Source organism: Schistocerca piceifrons, chromosome 2 (assembly GCF_021461385.2).
Source record: "Schistocerca piceifrons isolate TAMUIC-IGC-003096 chromosome 2, iqSchPice1.1, whole genome shotgun sequence".
NCBI lineage: Eukaryota > Metazoa > Arthropoda > Insecta > Orthoptera > Acrididae > Schistocerca > Schistocerca piceifrons.
The window spans coordinates 395,840,757-395,858,978 of NC_060139.1; the positions used below are offsets into that span (position 1 = coordinate 395,840,757).

General features: G+C 40.2%; 1 protein-coding gene across 1 annotated transcript in view; it reads right to left on the reverse strand.

The window, feature by feature from the left end:
* Nucleotides 1-18,222, reverse strand: part of LOC124776345 (WD repeat-containing protein 13-like) — a 90,047-nt gene that overhangs the window by 63,286 nt on the left and 8,539 nt on the right. The window contains exons 3-6 of the mRNA XM_047251294.1: nucleotides 13,241-13,357; nucleotides 12,972-13,136; nucleotides 12,736-12,889; nucleotides 12,476-12,642 (exon numbers count right to left, since the gene is read on the reverse strand). Of these exons, the coding sequence (XP_047107250.1) occupies nucleotides 12,476-12,642; nucleotides 12,736-12,889; nucleotides 12,972-13,136; nucleotides 13,241-13,357 (603 nt within the window). The remainder of the gene's footprint in view (nucleotides 1-12,475; nucleotides 12,643-12,735; nucleotides 12,890-12,971; nucleotides 13,137-13,240; nucleotides 13,358-18,222) is intronic.

Genomic DNA, 18,222 nt, shown 5'->3' on the forward strand with positions numbered 1-18,222 from the left:
CATGCTCTGTCCTCCCCAGAAAATCCTCAACTCAGACACAAATTTTGATTGATTCCCAATATGACTGTATTTTTTCTAATAAGCATAGATGTGGCACTGAGTCAATGGCTTTTTGGAAATGAAGAAATACTGCATGTACTTGATTACCTTGATCCATGTTTTCAGGATGTCATGAGAAAAGTGCAAGTTGGATTTCACATGATTGATGTTTTCAGAATCCATGCTGGGTGGCATGGATCATCTCATTTGGTTCGAGATACCACATTTTGTCTGATCCGAAAATACATTCTGAGATTTTACAAGAAATTGATGTCAAGGACATTAAATGATAGTTCCGTGGATCACTTCTACTACCCTTCTTGTACGCAGGTGTGACCCATGCTTCCTTCCAAATACTGGACACATTTCTTTATTCAATGTGACTGACATTAATAACTATTTCACTTATCTTTTTGATGGTATGTGAATTAAACTGGAGCAATAATCCTGGTTTTTCCTTTGTAAAAAAAATTTGAAATTGGAATTGAGCATTTCTGATTTAGCTTTGTTACTATCCTCAGTTTTAGTTCCTGCTGTCCATAAGTGGTTGGGCCCTAACTTTGGTGCCATCAACTGCATTTACATACAATCGGAATTTCTTTGGGTTTTGTGAAAGATCTTTCAACAACTTTCTCCTATAGTAGTCACTGAAGGCTTCACACATTTAATTCAGCGTTCAGCATCTCCGTATCTCTAGCCCAATACTTTGTTTTACACCTATTGTGTGCCAGTCTCTGTTTCTTTAGAAGTTTCTTCACAGTGATGTACCACAGAGTGTCCTTCTCATTATCACCTGTTCTATTAGATACATATCTACCAAATGCACGGTCAACTACTCTTCTACACCTGAACCACAATTATTCTGCTGGCCGCGGTGGCCGAGCGGTTCTAGGCACTTCAGTCCAGAACCGCACTGCTGCTACAGTCGCAGGTTCGAATCCTGCCTCGGGCATGGATGTGTGTGATGTCCATAGGTTAGTTAGGTTTAAGTAGTTCTAAGTCTAGGGGACTGATGACCTCAGATGTTAAATCCAATACTGCTTAAAGCCATTCGAACAATTATCCTACACTACTGGCCATTAAAATTGCTACACCAAGAAGAAATGCAGGTGATAAATGGGTATTCATTGGAGAACTATATTATAATAGAACTGAGATGTGATTACATTTTCACACAATTTGGGTGCATAGATCCTGAGAAATCAGTACCCAGAACAACCACCTCTGGCTGTAATAACAGCATTGATACGCCTGGGCATTGAGTCAAACAGCAGGTACAGCTGCCCATGCAGCTTCAACACGATACCACAGTTCATCAAGAGTAATGACTGGCGTATTGTGACGAGCCAGTTGCTCGGCCACCATTGACCAGATGTTTTCAATTGGTGAGAGATCTGAAGAATGTGCTGGTCAGGGCAGCAGTTGAACATTTTCTGTATCCAGAAAGGCCCGTACAGGACCTGCAACATGTGGTCGTGCATTATCCTGCTGAAATGTAGGGCTTTGTAGGGATCGAATGAAGGGTACAACCACGAGTCGTAACACACCTGAAATGTAACGTCCACTGTTCAAAGTGCCATCAATGAGAACAAGAGGTGACCGAGATGCATAACCAATGGTACCCCATACCATCACACCGGGTGATACGCCAGTATGGCGATGACGAATACACGCTTCCAGTGTGCGTTCACCATGATGTCGCCAAATATGTATGCGACCATCAAGATGCTGTAAACAGAACCTGGATTCGTCCAAAAAAATGACATTTTGCCATTCGTGCACCCAGATTCGTCGTTGAGTACACCATCACAGGCACTCCTGTCTGTGATGCAGCGTCAAGGGTAACCACAGCCATGGTCTCCGATCTCATAGTCCATGCTGCTGCAAACGTCATCCAACAGTTCGTGCAGATGGTTGTTGTCTTGCAAACGTCCCCATCTGTTGACTCAGGGATCAAGACATGGCTGCACGATCCATTACAGCCATGCAGATAAGATGCCTGTCATCTCAACGGCTAGTGATACGAGGCCGTTGGGATCCAGCACAGCATTCTGTATTACCCTCCTGAACCCACCAATTCCATATTCTGCTAACAGTCATTGGATCTCGACCAACGCGAGCAGCAATGTCATGACATGATAAACCACAATTGCGATAGACTACAATCCGACCTATATCAAAGTCAGAAACGTGATGGTAGCATTTCTCCTCCTTACACGAGGCATCACAACAACGTTTCACCAGGCAATGCCAGTCAACTGCTGTATGTATATGAGAAATTGGTTGGAAACTTTCCTCGTGTCAGCACGTTGTAGGTGTTGCCACCGGCACCAGCTTTGTGTGAATGCTCTGAAAAGCTGATCATTTGCATATCACAGCATCTTCTTCCTGTCGGTTAAATTTTGCATCTGTAGCACGTCATATTCGTGGTGTAGCAGTTTTAATGGCCAGTAGTGTATACAGTCCCGTTCAGAGACAAATGTTATTGAGATACAACAGCATTGTCTCCTCCTCTGGTTTGCAAAAATATAAATGTTTCTAACTGTTTTAGATGCCCTTTGCATTTTCGCAATCACTGTAGCTACAACTGCCTTATGGTCACTGATACCAGTTTCCGTGTGGACAACCTCAAAGAAATCAGGTTTGTTTGATGTGTTTCCATCATGAGAGGGCTTCCTATCAATCTGGTCTTGCCTAGTTCTTGCAGAGTGCATTCGGTAATGTTTCACAGGATGTCTAGTAACATTTACCACTTAACAATTGTGATTTTCCCAATTGACAATACTATGCAAAGGTTAGATTGCTACTCACCATATAGTGGAAATGTTAAGCCACAGACATGTGTTGCCTAATTCAGAATAAGGCTTTCTGGCTGAAAGCTTACTTGTTGAACAGCCTTTTTGTTGTGCCTGTCTGTGACTCAACATTTCCACTAAATGGTGAGTAGCAATCTATCATTTTCATAACACTGTCAGTATTCCATCCTGGATTTTCCAGTGCTTAATTTTCTCTGTTGATTGTTGTGTAATTAAAGTTTCTTCCAATGATGAAAGTATGATTTGGGAACTTCTGTACTAGTGAACTTAGTTTTTCTCTAGAGGTTTCAGCTACATATGGAGGTTGAGGTGAATCTGATGGCTGATAGAAAGATCCCATTATAAGATTATGCCCATCCTTGATACTGAGTCTTGCCTAGCGAATCTGGCATGCAGTTTCAATTTCTATCCCAGTGGATTTGTTTTTCCTGTCTACTGTATCAATTATAACACCTCAATTTACTGTTAGCCTATCTTTTCAATATACTATTAAATTTTCCCCAAATATTTCACTGCTATCAATTTTGGGTTTTAACCAGCCATCTCTACAATGTATAGTGGGAGATCCACAGCTCTTTAATGAGAATTTCAAATTCTGACACTTTTCCTGAATGGTTCAAAAGATAACCAATAGGATTTTAACCCTCTTGTTTGTGGGGGGCAATTGTGATTCTTCTGTGGGCCCTTCATCTATTTTTATCTAGATTGAAAAGAGACTTGCCCAGGCTATAAAATAAAATTAAAAAAAGGAAAAATCTTGTGCTCACTCCACATACAGTCCGCTACCTTGGCAGTGGTCTCTGATTTTCAGTGTACGCCTGACTCATTTAGGGGGATCCTAAAGTTCTCAATAGCACAAGTCCAGGAGCGTACAGTCTAGTTGTCACCGAACTTTCAAAGTTCCTGGCTCAATTCTTCCACTCAACTCAGAATCACAGGCCACACTCAGTTCTGTGCACAATGCCATAAGTTGTGAGCTTTATTGAAACTTCATGTGTAAGGCTGGTCTTCTCAAATTTCTCTCCCAGTCATTGGAATGACCCAGGTATGCCCACAGAGCCTACACAATAGGCATCATTTCAAATGTGTGCCACAATCTGCTGTTGGTTACCCAGTTCCCTCAATGGCTGCTGAAATACCCTCTTCAAACATGTTGAATTGGGCCCCCAGTGAATGCACCTGGTGTTTCTTCTGACTGCTTGCACCATATTTGCCAACAGGTGAAGTGAGTCTCACTGGGTCAGTTTCAGAGAAAGAAAGCACCTCAAACTTGTTTGTTAGAAAGATTAGTTTAAAATCTTGGGAATCTTGAGTTCTCCCTGGTCCCTGTCTACCCCCTCCAGGGAAACATACTCTACCACTGACATGCAGCTCCCAGTCAAGAGAATGGATAGTGATGGATTCTTGTAGAGGACATAGGATCCACAGTAGAGAAGAGTACTTGAGTTATATTTGGTGTCTATGGTTTATGACTCTTGGGAGCTCTCGCAACATACACATTTGCAGCCACTTCCAATCATTTGACAATAGTCAGTGTGATTCCCAGGTGCTTAGCACTTTCAACTACGTCACCTCATGTTAGAGAACTGCATTCACAGTGGGACTGCATTGTGGTAATGTTTTACAGACTGGTAAACAGCTTCAACATAGGCCTGCTAGTTCCCTTTGAATTTCTGTATCTGTTAAGTTTAAAGTATTACTAATTCCCTTTAAGAACTGGAGCAGTTAGTACGCAATACAAGAGTTCTAATACGACAACAGAAAAACCTGACATTTATGTTTAGGGTGGGCTACCAATTTTAGCTCCAGGTTCTGATCATCAGCAAGCCCCTCTCATTCTGTAACAAATTTCTAAAGATTGTTGTCAACCTGTAAAGAGCATTTCCATCTGTGATATATGTGGTCATTGTACTTTATTTTCTTCTGGCAATGCTGTCGCATTAAGGATAAAAAACTGATTTCTGTCAACTGGGAAGTCTTCGGTTAAAGTGTATATCCTGCATACATGTTTTGTGTTTACCAAGCAATGCTCTGGAACTATGTCAAATGCTTTCTGAACGCCAAGAAACACAGTATAAATGTGAGCTCCACTTTCTATTATCTTCTGAATCTCATGAGTGAACAGAATAAACTGGGTGCTGTGGAAACCATATTGTTCATTTGATGATAAAATCTTCTCAGGTTCACACCTGAGTCAATGCATCGTTCTCTGGCAATGTTCCAGCAAGTTTCTTACTTGCCATTTTCAGGCAAAGCTGAGAAGGTTTTCTCAATGTGATTTGTCGAGAAAGCCTGCATTCGCATACACGTTGTTTCCTATGTAGCAGATGTTCAGTATCCAGAAAAGTAAGGAAGGAAGATTAGGGTTTGTGTGTCCCATCAATGACAAGTTCATCAGAGATGGAGACGTTTCGATTGGGGAAGGATACCAGCTGTGCCCTATCAAAGGAATCATCCCAGCATTTGCCTTAAGTGACAGAGATTGCAGAAAATGTAAATATGTATGTCAGAACATGGATTTTGATAGGTTACAATATTGACACCTGCATTTTGTTTGAGCAGACCTATAATTTCAGTGTGTAGATGAAGGTTCTCAGTTACGTGAACAGGTATCCCAAGCAATGCAAATGGCCACCAGGGAACTCCTGAGTATGGGTTTTACTGTGTTATTGAATTATGATGAGGAATGCTGAACATGGAGCACTTAACAGAATGAATTTCAAGTCATGAACTGACAGCACAACTTATAAAACTTCAGTGGCAATTGTTTTGTTTCTTTAGAAATATTGCAGGACAGGATGTGTGCGTATGTGGCGGGGGGGGGGGGGGGGGGGGGCAAATGGGTGCACTCTGGTATTACATTTGGATTGGTCGACATATTTAGGGGCTGGAGCAGGTAGATGACATGTTAGACAGTGGGTGCCGATGTGCCTTCACTGGTGTACAGGCAGGACTCTCACTATGCAGGTTGACTCCTACAGAGAAGGCAACAGCAACCAGCCACTTTTTACAATGCTATTTATTTATTTATTTAAGTAGCGCTGTTACCAGTTTTGAACAGAAAGGTTCATCTTCATATGGCTAGTTCATGTTAAGATACATTTTACACTAGTTTTCACTATAAAAAAAGGAAAAAAAATGTCATGTCCACTGTTGTAATCTATGTCCATCCATTCTGAATCATATACTTTGGTTCTAATGTATACCATAACATGTACATCATATCACTGCTGTATTACTTTATAACAAACTGGCTTCCTTATTTGTTTATCTTAATTTTAACCAGTCTCTTTTAATATAAATAGTAAGTAATGGAACATCAGTAATTTGTAAATTCCTACTGTCACATACATATGTAAATATCTAAATATCTCTGTACATCACCATCCCAAGGAAATTTCATCATTTGGGAAAACAAGAGTGAAAGTTAATGTAAAATGTATCTTAACGTGAACTAGCCAACTGAAGATGAACAGTTCGTTTCAAAACCAGTTACGGCGTTATTTAAATAAATAAATAGAATTGTAATTGTAAAAGGTGTCTGGTTGCTATTGTCTTCTCTGTAAGAGTCAACCTATATTTTGCACACAGTCACGGGCTCAGAATGTCAGTTTTCGACAAAATAGCAGAACTTCACTATTTTGCAAGTCCAGTTCACTTCGTGACAGAATTTTTCTGCGATTGAGACCAGAGACAAACTTCAGGGTTTTCATAAGTTTGTGCACTGAAATACATTTTGGAATTAACAATTTGATCAATTACTCGTGACCTGCGAGGGACATCTTGAGTATAACAGAATCATATTTTAATGAATAAACTACTGAATTTCAAGGTATTCCTTGTGTCCCCAAGCTCATTTGATATAATCAGTTCCAGCTACATTAATTTTATTTATATTGTAATCAACAAGTCTGCAAATAATTCACAAATTGGTATTTTTTTTTTTTTTTCAAGGAACTGTTTTGCGGCAGTCAATAAGTCTCTAGACTACAACTGATGGTCCAAAATAATTCAGATGAATCAAACTGTGCATTTATGTTCTCTCTCAGAATATGTTTATCAAAACAGTGGTAGCTATCAATTTGAACTACCGTTTTCCCAAACATGAGTTCAGTCTCCAGAAACGTCATCACATACGAGCACAATACACATTCCATAATTCTACCAGAAATTGACGCCAAGTTTATAAGTCTACAGTTTTGGCTTTCATCTTGCAACCCTTCTTATAGATTGGAACAACCTGTGGCAATTTCCTGGCACATGGCCTGCTATTTTGTTCCAGTTATTTACTCTGAACTATAACAGGTGAGGGGGCAGTTCCTTTGGATATTCAATATAGAACCTCACAGGTGCCTCATCAGTTCCTGTGGTCTTTTTTCTATCAAGTGATTTTAACTGTTTTTAAATTCTGCACCTACTTTTTCCTGTATCTGCCATTTTTGCATCTGTGGGACAGTCAAACATGGAAAGTGCTTTCTAATCTTCTTTGGTGAAAGACAGAGTTTAGTATCTTGGGAAATTCTTTGATCATCTTCCATTGCAGTGTTGTCATGATATACGAGTATCTGGAAAAAAATATTTGTTCTATTAACTGATGTTATGAAGAACCAATTTTTTGGTTCTTTGACGACTGAGTAGGTAAGATTTTGCTTCCAATATCACTGAATACTTCAAGCACAGCTGTACTTATGCTTCTTTGGACTTTGCCAGCAAGGGTTAGGCTTTGTTTGAACTTCTATACAGTTCTCTTTGCTTTCATATTTGCTTCCTAACATTGTTAGTGAACCATGGTAGGTCCTTCCCATCCGTCACTATCTTCCATGGGACCAACTTATTTAGTACATGGCCTACAACAAGCCTGAATTTCTGCCACAGATCTTCTTCATTCTCCTCTCCAGAGCTAAACATTTGCTGCTGACTGCTCAAGTAATTTCTAATCATTTCACTTCTATACTTTTTAAGCAGCAATATCTTTCCACCTTCCTTAAATTTTTGTTTGAGTAATCAAGGATGCTCCAATAACTGATTCCTGTCTCTATAGCCACTGAGTTGAAAAGTTTGGGCCTGTTCATTGCCAGAAGAGCCAGTACATTTTCCTTGGACATGGAGTGTCTCGCCAATTGCTCTAAATAATTTCCAGAAAATATGTTTAGTATAGTGTCACAAGATTTTTTGTCCCTGAATCCCATTCTAAATGCATAGAAAACAGATTAATATCTTTTCCTATCGCAACAGCATGATTGTGGAATTTACACACAGTATCTATTTTCCATGCTTTCCCTCAGGTGATACACACTATGTTACTGGATATGAGAGGCCAGTAGAAACATCAGATTATTATTTCACATCCAAGTTCACTCCATATCTCCACCCAGATTACCTGGCACGTTAATTGTGTATATCTCAGTATATATTATATATTATGAAGTTTTTTTTACAGTGATAAGTACACTGCCATCACTAGTGTCAAACCTATCCCCTCTGCACATATTCCATTGTCAGTTTCACTGCTACTTATTTTTGGTTTCAACCAACTTTTGGTTCCAAGAGTATGCCAAGAGCTGAAACATTTAACATGAAATAATATGAATGTATCAAGAACTGACACATATAATATGATAGAAAAGTCTGATATGACACAAACAGAATTATTAATAAAGTTCATTATGATTACAAACTCATATCAGGAATTTATTTTCTTTACATTTGGATGCATTATTAACTGCCCTTTCCCATGTCCTTCTGAGGGTCCAATCCTGCAATATGTATGAACTAAAGTCTCTATGCTCTCATAACATATGTAAACTAAATTAATGCAGTAATACATAACGTAAGCACAAAATGGATTTGAATTTAATGCTACTGTCCTTCAGCTAAGCTTCCAACTGTCAATTAGCTCAGTGAGCTATCAAGACATTATGCTAATCAACGCAAGACTCCTGTATTTGATGCTACTATTGTCTTCTTGGCTGCACGTCCCCACTGCAAGTGCCTTTTTCAGGTCTGCAGTGCTAAGAATCTATTGGTGAAGATTTACAGAGTGAAAACTTTATGACTAATACAATTACAAACATTCTATGCTATTATAAGAAGTTCTGATGATATGACTGGCTCCTGACTAACATGCCTGTAAGTTTAGATGTCAGCTCCAGATAATGCTACTGTCTGGTGTACATTCTACTATCATAACTGTCACAATTACAAATGGGACAAAACAAAATAAAACAGTCCGGTCTAGCAGTACCTAGAGAAACAAAAAATTTAAAGACCAAAAACTTCAATACTTTCATAAGTGCAAAGTAATAAATTTGCTTGATAAGTTCATTCTTTCTTCTTCTTCTTCTTCTTCTTATGGTGTTATAACTTTGCAAGTGTCTTAGCCTCTTCAACACATTTCCTCCACTCTACTCTCTCAGCACAGTTGTCAGCCATCTTCTGGTGCAGAGATTTTATATCTTCTTCCACATCATCTATTCACTACTTTATGGCCTTCATCTCTGCCTTCTTTCAGCGGGTTTCCATTCAAAAACATTTTTAGTTGTTCGTCCAGTACCCATTCTAAGGGCATTTCCAAGCCAGGCTATTCTCCTACTTTTTACTGTTCTCACAATGTCAACTCTTTGTGTGAGGCAATCCAGCTCAGTGTTTGCTCTAGATCTCTTAAGACCATTGTTATCCTAAACTGCCCCATAGATCTTGAGCAGAACCTTTCTTTCATATATCCTGAGCTGCTGCTCATCAGTACTTGTTAGTGTCCATGTTTCACAACTGTAGGTTACAACTGGCCTGATCATGACCTTATAAATTTCAAATTTCAGCTGGCTATTTAATTACCTAGAGGCCAATAATTTCTTAAATATGTGGAAGCATCTATTTACCATTTAAGATGTGCTGTTTTATTTCAATTGACATGGAATTTGTCCTTTTAGGTCATAAACAGTCAAAGTTCTGCACATGTTGAAAATTGAAACCAGCTGCAGATATAACTCTTCAGGCTTCCCCGGTAATCTAATGACATCTTGGATTGTCAGGTGTTCTGCCGGATACCAGTTTCGTATTTGCACGATATTTTGGTAACGTAGCTCGTAACCTTCATCAGGTGCAACCTGAGACTGTTCCTCAAGTGGATCTGATCCAGTATTTATGTCTGTGGCCTTCCTCCTCCACTGGTGGTTGCAGGCATTCCCTCTGCAGTCCGTGCCCACTCGCTGTGATCTTCTGGGATGTTGTCATTCTGTTTTCCATATGCTTTCATTCTGAGTGTTCCCTCTGTGGTCTGCAGCCACCAGACCCACTCCTGGGTGTTCCATCTTTGGTCTGCTGTGTTTGGAATTTTGTCTGAGGTGCCAGGCATTCCCCCTGTGGTTCACTCCTGCTCACTGCAATCTGCTAAAGCGTTGGCATTCCGTTTTTGGTCCGCTGCATTCCATTTGTGGTTCTTGTGTATTTTAGGCAGATCGTATAGTCCAGGTGGCACTGGTGCTTGTGCCTGTAGTTGTCTGTTGATCGTATCAGCCATCTCTGTTTTCTCCCGGAGAAAACAGAGTTAGTGGGATCACACTCCACTGCTAATACTTTATCCGCTGATGGTTTATCAAAGTTATTATTTTCCTTCCTCCTGAAATTCATGTACTTGGTCTTAATTTCATTAATAGCAAAACCTCTAGGAAGTGTGGCCTCTGTCCGGTCACTTATTGTTGTCTCTAGTGAAACTCTTCTTCTGCTAATATTTGCTATATCATTAGCACACGGACATATCTAGGTTGACTTTCTGCCTTTGTAACCAGACATTTGAAGCTTTTTCAAGACTCAGATTAGAAAGCACAGTAGAGATGGTGTCCCTTGTCCATCTCTTTTACTAATGCTAAACCAGTTTCCCCTTCTACAAGTTCTCCTTAACAAGTTCTTTACAACACAAAAAGTCATGAAAATTCTATCTTTATTATTAATGCCTACTCCATCCTTGACATAAAGTCTGTCAATATACTGTTTTTACAGTATAGTGAATGTGACTCTATGACTAAGTGAATAACTGCCCGACTACAAATCCAGGGACTCGAGTTCAATGCTCTGTTGAGCCTATGTCTTTTTGACACTTACTTTTTCCTTCAATTCTGGCAATGATTTATTAATCTGAAAATTGTCAAGTTGAATCATGTTCTCGAGTCAACATTAAACTGTAGCTCTCCCTATAATTAGGCTTACCTTTCGCTCAGTATTAGCTTGGACAGTTCTGGTTTTTAGTGCTCTCCGGGCTTACAAAAATGTCTGCTGTTTGAAAATTTTACCACTGGGAAGAAGTTTTTTTTTTAATTTTATTAATTTTTTAAACTTTAGTCCTATATGTTTGAGTTCACATTTTTAAACATTCTCTTACGCTGTGCCTCTCTGAGACGACCTTGGAGCAAGCATTGATGGCAATGGGAAAGCGTGCCAAACTGTTCTACCAGTTTTCCCTTAGTCATTTGGTAATACAGCAGGGGCACTGTATTTATGTTGTTTTTATGTTTGAAGTAACTTGTCTACATATTTTGATAATTTTATCTCTATTCATTTTTTGTCTTATCGTTTAGCAATGGGTAAAAAGAAAGAGTGTGTTTAATGTAAACATGCAACACAAATATGAATTTTTGTAATTGTACACTATGAACTGGGGAATTTTCTGTTGCACATAAAGAAAAGGGTGATACTAAAGACTATGTGAACAGCTAAATATACGAGTGCTATTGATACTACTGCTTCACCAAATATAAGAGATTTTCTTAATGCCAAAAATAGGAATAACAGTGATCTGGAGGGTGCTGCTAAAGAGGCTACTCTATCATACCACAGTGCTAGACATGAACCAAGTTGTTAGAACTAAAACTGAGGCAATTATTGTTATATCTAGTGGAGAGTACAACTGAATAAATGAAGTTAATGTTTCAGGACCCAAAAAAGATAGTAAGCCTACTTACAATTGGCTGGATAAGTCAGTTCAAAAGTCAGAGGAAGGCAAAGGTATACCAACAGGACTGTGCACTGTAAAGAACTTTAGTGTTCAAACCTACCTTCAGTGTGAGGACAGCTTTACTTACTTAAATATATATTATTAGCTCTTCTAATAATATCAGTTCATTAGTCATCATGAGCTGAATATTTTGTTTATCCATCACCAATAGAATTAAAATCTAGTCAAAACATACAGTTTTCAAGAATTTACTTAACAATTTCAGAGTGATTTCTCAACTGGCAGTCAGTCATATAACATTCATTAGTTCAGATTTAGTAACAAGGGAAACATAAGTGAACCTTAAGTTTCTGGTATCACCTTCATGAATCTAAAAGAAAAGGTACAAGCACAAATAGTTAGAAGAAAATAAGACATTAATTCTGTAAGGGAAGATAAGGAGTGTCAACTTATTAACTGCTGAAATTATTATTACATCAGCTGGTAAATAGACTCATGTATTCTTCTACTAATAAGAAATACTTCGAAACACCAAGTTCACGTAAACATACATACACGAGAGGGGAGGGTGACAGGGAGGGATGGAACAGAATAAAAATCTACAGTCCAAAATAATACTGAATGCTATTAAGTCTGATATCCTTTTACAATGAATGTGTCAAAAGGATACAACAACCATATTATTATTTGCTGGCTGAAAGAGGCAGGAAAGCATTTCTGAACCCATCTGGTCTTTAACAACTCTTAAACATTTCTGCGTTGCCACATGCCACAAGCACAGTGTCCCATCCAGTGAACAACTTACCATTAGATCATTTGAAACAGACCAATCACAATCTGCAAATTAATTGTTCTTATTTTAATTTTCATGTCACAATTATAAACAGTAGTGGAAAAAGTATAGCTCAATATTTTATGTAACTGACACACCTGTAACAGCTTTCTTATGACCTCTCAAAATAACTTCAACACATGGAGGAGTTGCTGTCACATTGCATATGGAAACAGTTCCATCAAAAGATGCACAACATAAATGAGAACGATCATTATTTGCAAATTTCAATACTGTGACAGCAGCTGTGTGCTGAAAATGCAAGAGAACACTATTGCAAGAAAGACATCATAGGATAAAGATTTATTCCTCCAAATATCACATTAACGATTACCTGATCAAATATATGATGCACTCCAACAAAAGCATAGTTCTCAGCGATTGTTGTGCCACCCACAATAGCTCGTGATGCCTCTGCCTGTTTTGTAGGTACCACTATTCCTTGCTCACTCATAATACTTTCCTGTTGTAGTCTTGAACTCTCAGGAGATTCACTGATCTACCCTGGCATAAATTACATCAACTGAAACAATTCTCCATTTTTATGGATAGTGCAAAAATTTACATAAGGCTTGACATTCTTTGGAACAGTTTCTTTCTTACCCGACTGCTACTCCTCGCACTCCTGCTACGTAGACTGCTCTGATCAAATGATAGGCCATACCTCTGTTGCAGGAGTTGGCTTCTTATTTTGATATACTGCTTTCGCAACACTGTATCCTGTAAGCAAATAACAACCACACATAATTTAACCCACATGTACAATACTTCTTATAGGCAGTACTATGTACTGCTGTACAACTAAATAAACAAAAGGGGGGAAAGACAACTTTGCCTACAGCTGATTTGTGCATGGTGCATAGTCACATGTGACAGTACAGAGAGTTTACTAGAGTTTCAATTAGTGTTCGTTTGAGTGTCTCTCTAGTTGTGTGTGTACTTAAACTAGAAAAAGGTGAGGTGTCTCAAAAGCTAGCAAAGTTTCTGTACTATTACATGTGTCTGTACACCACACACAATCTAAACTAATTTATCAATTAGCTACGTGTGAATCATTGCCATTCCTCATTTTTATTTATTTATTGGTTGGTTGATTTGGGGGAAGTGACTAAACATCAAAGTCATTAGGGAATGATGGTGGAGGAAATCAGCAATGTCCTTTCAAAGAAACCATCCTGTCATTTACCTACAGTGATTTAGGGAAATCACAGAAAATCTAAATCACGATGGCCGGAAATGGGTTTGAACCACTGTCCTTGTGAACGCCCACCCAGTGTACTAACCACTGCACCACCTCATTCGGTTTTTAATTATTATTTCTGTCATTATTGTGAGGTGCATACAAATAATTTATTGAACAGATAAACTATAAAAATTAGGGGTCTCAACTCAAAACTATTCTTCATGACAAGTACACTTATTTTGGTAATATGTCATTTCAAAAAAAAAGAAAATTTTCAGCTACATGAAGTTAATAGCAATGAAAGAAGGCAAAACTGACACAGGCTTATGAATGATGATAGCAACAAACAGAAAATAGTATAAACAATGTACATTTTATATTAAGCAATTCTTGCCGAAATAAGTTCATTTTGAAAGTCAAAATGACTGCATATTTGACAAGGGTACTCTATTAGCTCCTAGACCTTATATAATAGCATTGATCTGTCTTACCAATTTATTTATTTATTTATTTATTTATCTATCAGGCTCTGTGGGACCATGTGAAACTAGCTACTTGGTCACAAAGTAAAGTCAGCACATACACTCCTGGAAATTGAAATAAGAACACCGTGAATTCATTGTCCCAGGAAGGGGAAACTTTATTGACACATTCCTGGGGTCAGATACATCACATGATCACACTGACAGAACCACAGGCACATAGACACAGGCAACAGAGCATGCACAATGTCGGCACTAGTACAGTGTATATCCACCTTTAGCAGCAATGCAGGCTGCTATTCTCCCATGGAGACGATCGTAGAGATGCTGGATGTAGTCCTGTGGAACGGCTTGCCATGCCATTTCCACCTGGCGCCTCAATTGGACCAGCGTTCGTGCTGGACGTGCAGACCGCGTGAGACGACGCTTCATCCAGTCCCAAACATGCTCAATGGGGGACAGATCCGGAGATCTTGCTGGCCAGGGTAGTTGACTTACACCTTCTAGAGCACGTTGGGTGGCACGGGATACATGGGGACGTGCATTGTCCTGTTGGAACAGCAAGTTCCCTTGCCGGTCTAGGAATGGTAGAACGATGGGTTCGATGATGGTTTGGATGTATTGTGCACTATTCAGTTTCCCCTCGACGATCACCAGTGGTGTACGGCCAGTGTAGGAGATCGCTCCCCACACCATTATGCCGGGTGTTGGCCCTGTGTGCCTCGGTCGTATGCAGTCCTGATTGTGGCGCTCACCTGCATGGCGCCAAACACGCATACGACCATCATTGGCACCAAGGCAGAAGCGACTCTCACCGCTGAAGACGACACGTCTCCATTCACGCCTGTCGCGACACCACTGGAGGCGGGCTGCACGATGTTGGGGCGTGAGCGGAAGACGGCCTAACGGTGTGCGGGACCGTAGCCCAGCTTCATGGAGATGGTTGCGAATGGTCCTCGCCGATACCCCAGGAGCAACAGTGTCCCTAATTTGCTGGGAAGTGGCGGTGCGGTCCCCTACGGCACTGCGTAGGATCCTACGGTCTTGGCGTGCATCCGTGCATCGCTGCGGTCCGGTCCCAGGTCGACGGGCACGTGCACCTTCCGCCGACCACTGGCGACAACATCGATGTACTGTGGAGACCTCACGCCCCACGTGTTGAGCAATTCGGCGGTACGTCCACCCGGCCTCCCGCATGCCCACTATACGCCCTCGCTCAAAGTCCGTCAACTGCACATACGGTTCACGTCCACGCAGTCGTGGCATGCTACCAGTGTTAAAGACTGCGATGGAGCTCCGTATGCCACGGCAAACTGGCTGACACTGACGGCGGCGGTACACAAATGCTGCGCAGCTAGCGCCATTCGACGGCCAACACCGCGGTTCCTGGTGTGTCCGCTGTGCCGTGCGTGTGATCATTGCTTGTACAGCCCTCTCGCAGTGTCCGGAGCAAGTATGGTGGGTCTGACACACCGGTGTCAATGTGTTCTTTTTTCCATTTCCAGGAGTGTAGTTTACAGAATGTTGGTTACAAAACTCATTAACAAAGGAATTAATGAAACACAGCAAAATTACAAGGGAGTATTTGAATAAATAACACATTATAGAGAAAAGTTCTCAATGTCTGTGAGGAACTACTGTACAGAATAGTAATAGTGTGCCACAAGGAAACCTTTCAACTTGGATTTGAATATTTGGAATTTGACACCCAATTTTTTTAGTTATGTTGGAAGCCAACTGTAAACAAAACCTACTGAATAGTGCACACCTCAATGTACAATGCTCAAGGAACAAAAGAAGACTAGGGTTTAAAGTTCCATTGAGAATGAAGTCATTAGAGACAGAGCACAAGCTCGCACTGTTTCAAGGCTGGGAAGGAAACTGGCCGTATCCATTAAAAAGGATCACTCCCAGCATTTGCCTGAAGCAATTTAGGGAAATCATGGTAACCTAAATCTGGATGGCCAGAGGGGGATTTGAACTGTCATCCTCCTGAATGCAAGTCTAGTATGCTAACAACTGCACCATATTACTCAATTAATGCCTAAGGAAGTGTTATCCCAGTTTATATTGTTTATCTTTCTAGTGTTCACTGAATGAATGTTGCACTTTCTTTTGAATGACTCAATATGGACAACCAAAAATCCCATTAAATACACTGATAGAAAAAAAATCCCAACACCAAAACATAATTGATGTAGAGTGATGAGATAAGGGGATTACATTTGTCTAGGTAAAATATTTAAGTGATTAATATTGCAGGATTACAAGTTAATGCTGTTACATTAATAAATCATGTAACTCATAGAATGTTGAATGCAAGCATTCAAATACGCATGCAATGTGTTGTACAGGTGCCAGATGTCAGTTTGTGGGATGGACTTCTATCCTGTTGCACTTGGTCCATCAATACAGGGACAGTTGGTTAATGCTTGTTGTAGATGATGCTGGAGTTGTCATCCGATGATGTCCCATAAATGCTTCACTGGAGAGAGGTCTGGTGATCAAGCAGGCCAAGGCAACATGTTGACACTCTACAGAGCATCTTAGGTTACAACAGTGGTATGTGAGCAAGCCTTATCCAGCTAGAAAACACCCTGTGAAATGCTTTTTATGAATGGCAGCACTACAGGTCGAATCACCAGACTGATGTAAAAATTCGCAGTCAGGGTGTGTGGAACAACCAAGAGAGTGCTCCTGCTGTCATACGAAATTGCACCCCAGACCATAACTCCAGGCATTGATCCAGTGTGTGTAATACACAGAAAGGTTGGTTGCAGGCTCTCAACTGGCCTCCTCCTAACCAATATATGGTCGTCACTGGCACTGAAGCAGGTAATACAACAGACCTCCACCCCGCCCTCCAGTGAACTCTCACCTGTCACTACTGAACTCGCAAATGACAGTTTTGGGGCCAATGGAATGCATGCTACAGGGTGCTGGGCTCAGAGTTGTCCTTGAAGTTTCTGATTTGTTGCAATTTGTTGGGTCACTGTGGTGCGAACTGCTGCTCAAATTACTGATGTGACAGAGTCATACACTGAACACAATGGACTTCCCTGTCGGTGGTGTCGTGTGGTCATCCAGAGACCTGTCTTCTTGAGACTTTACATTCTGGTGACCACTGTTGCCAGCCGTCAAGTACAGTGGCTGCATCCTGCCTAGTTTTTCTGCAGTATCACAGAGGGAACATCCAGCTTCTCAAGGCCCTGTTACGTGACCTTGTTCAAACACGGTGTGGTGCTGATACTGGAATCTTTGTCACATTAATGGCATTCTTGACTAACGTCAACTCATTACATCCAATCTCAAAGATAACTAACTCACGACTGTTACAGCGTACATTCAAATGAAACCTGATTTTCATCCTCACAGTGGCACTACTAGTGCCACTCTTATGCGAATGGCATGAAATTTGTATAGAAATCATATTCCAGATGTAGAATCATGCCTACCAACTTCATTTGTGCTGCCCTACTCCTTCTTGATGCTGCATTTTGTGTGTGTGTGTGTGTGTGTGTGTGTGTGTGTGTGTGTGCAAGGATGGCAAAGTTAGAATTCTGTAATATCTGAACAATAGGCTACATGAAGTTTGCAAACAACACTGCCCTTTTCTAAGCTAAGAATATTCTTGCCGAGTGCACAGAATTGCCCCAAAATGTAATACCACAAAAGACAGTCAAGTGAAAGTAAGCAAAGTAAACAAAACTCTGCATTTCAATGTCAGAGATGCTGGACATCATTTCTATAGTAAAGACAGCAGCATTCAGTTTCTACAGAAGATCTTGAACGTAATACTTTGAAGATAGTCTTCCATTCACCATCAGTCTTAAGAATTTAAAATGATCAATTCCACTGACCCTTTAATCAGACCGGGACAATAAAATTTTGCTTTTACAAGATTTCCATGTCAGAAACTG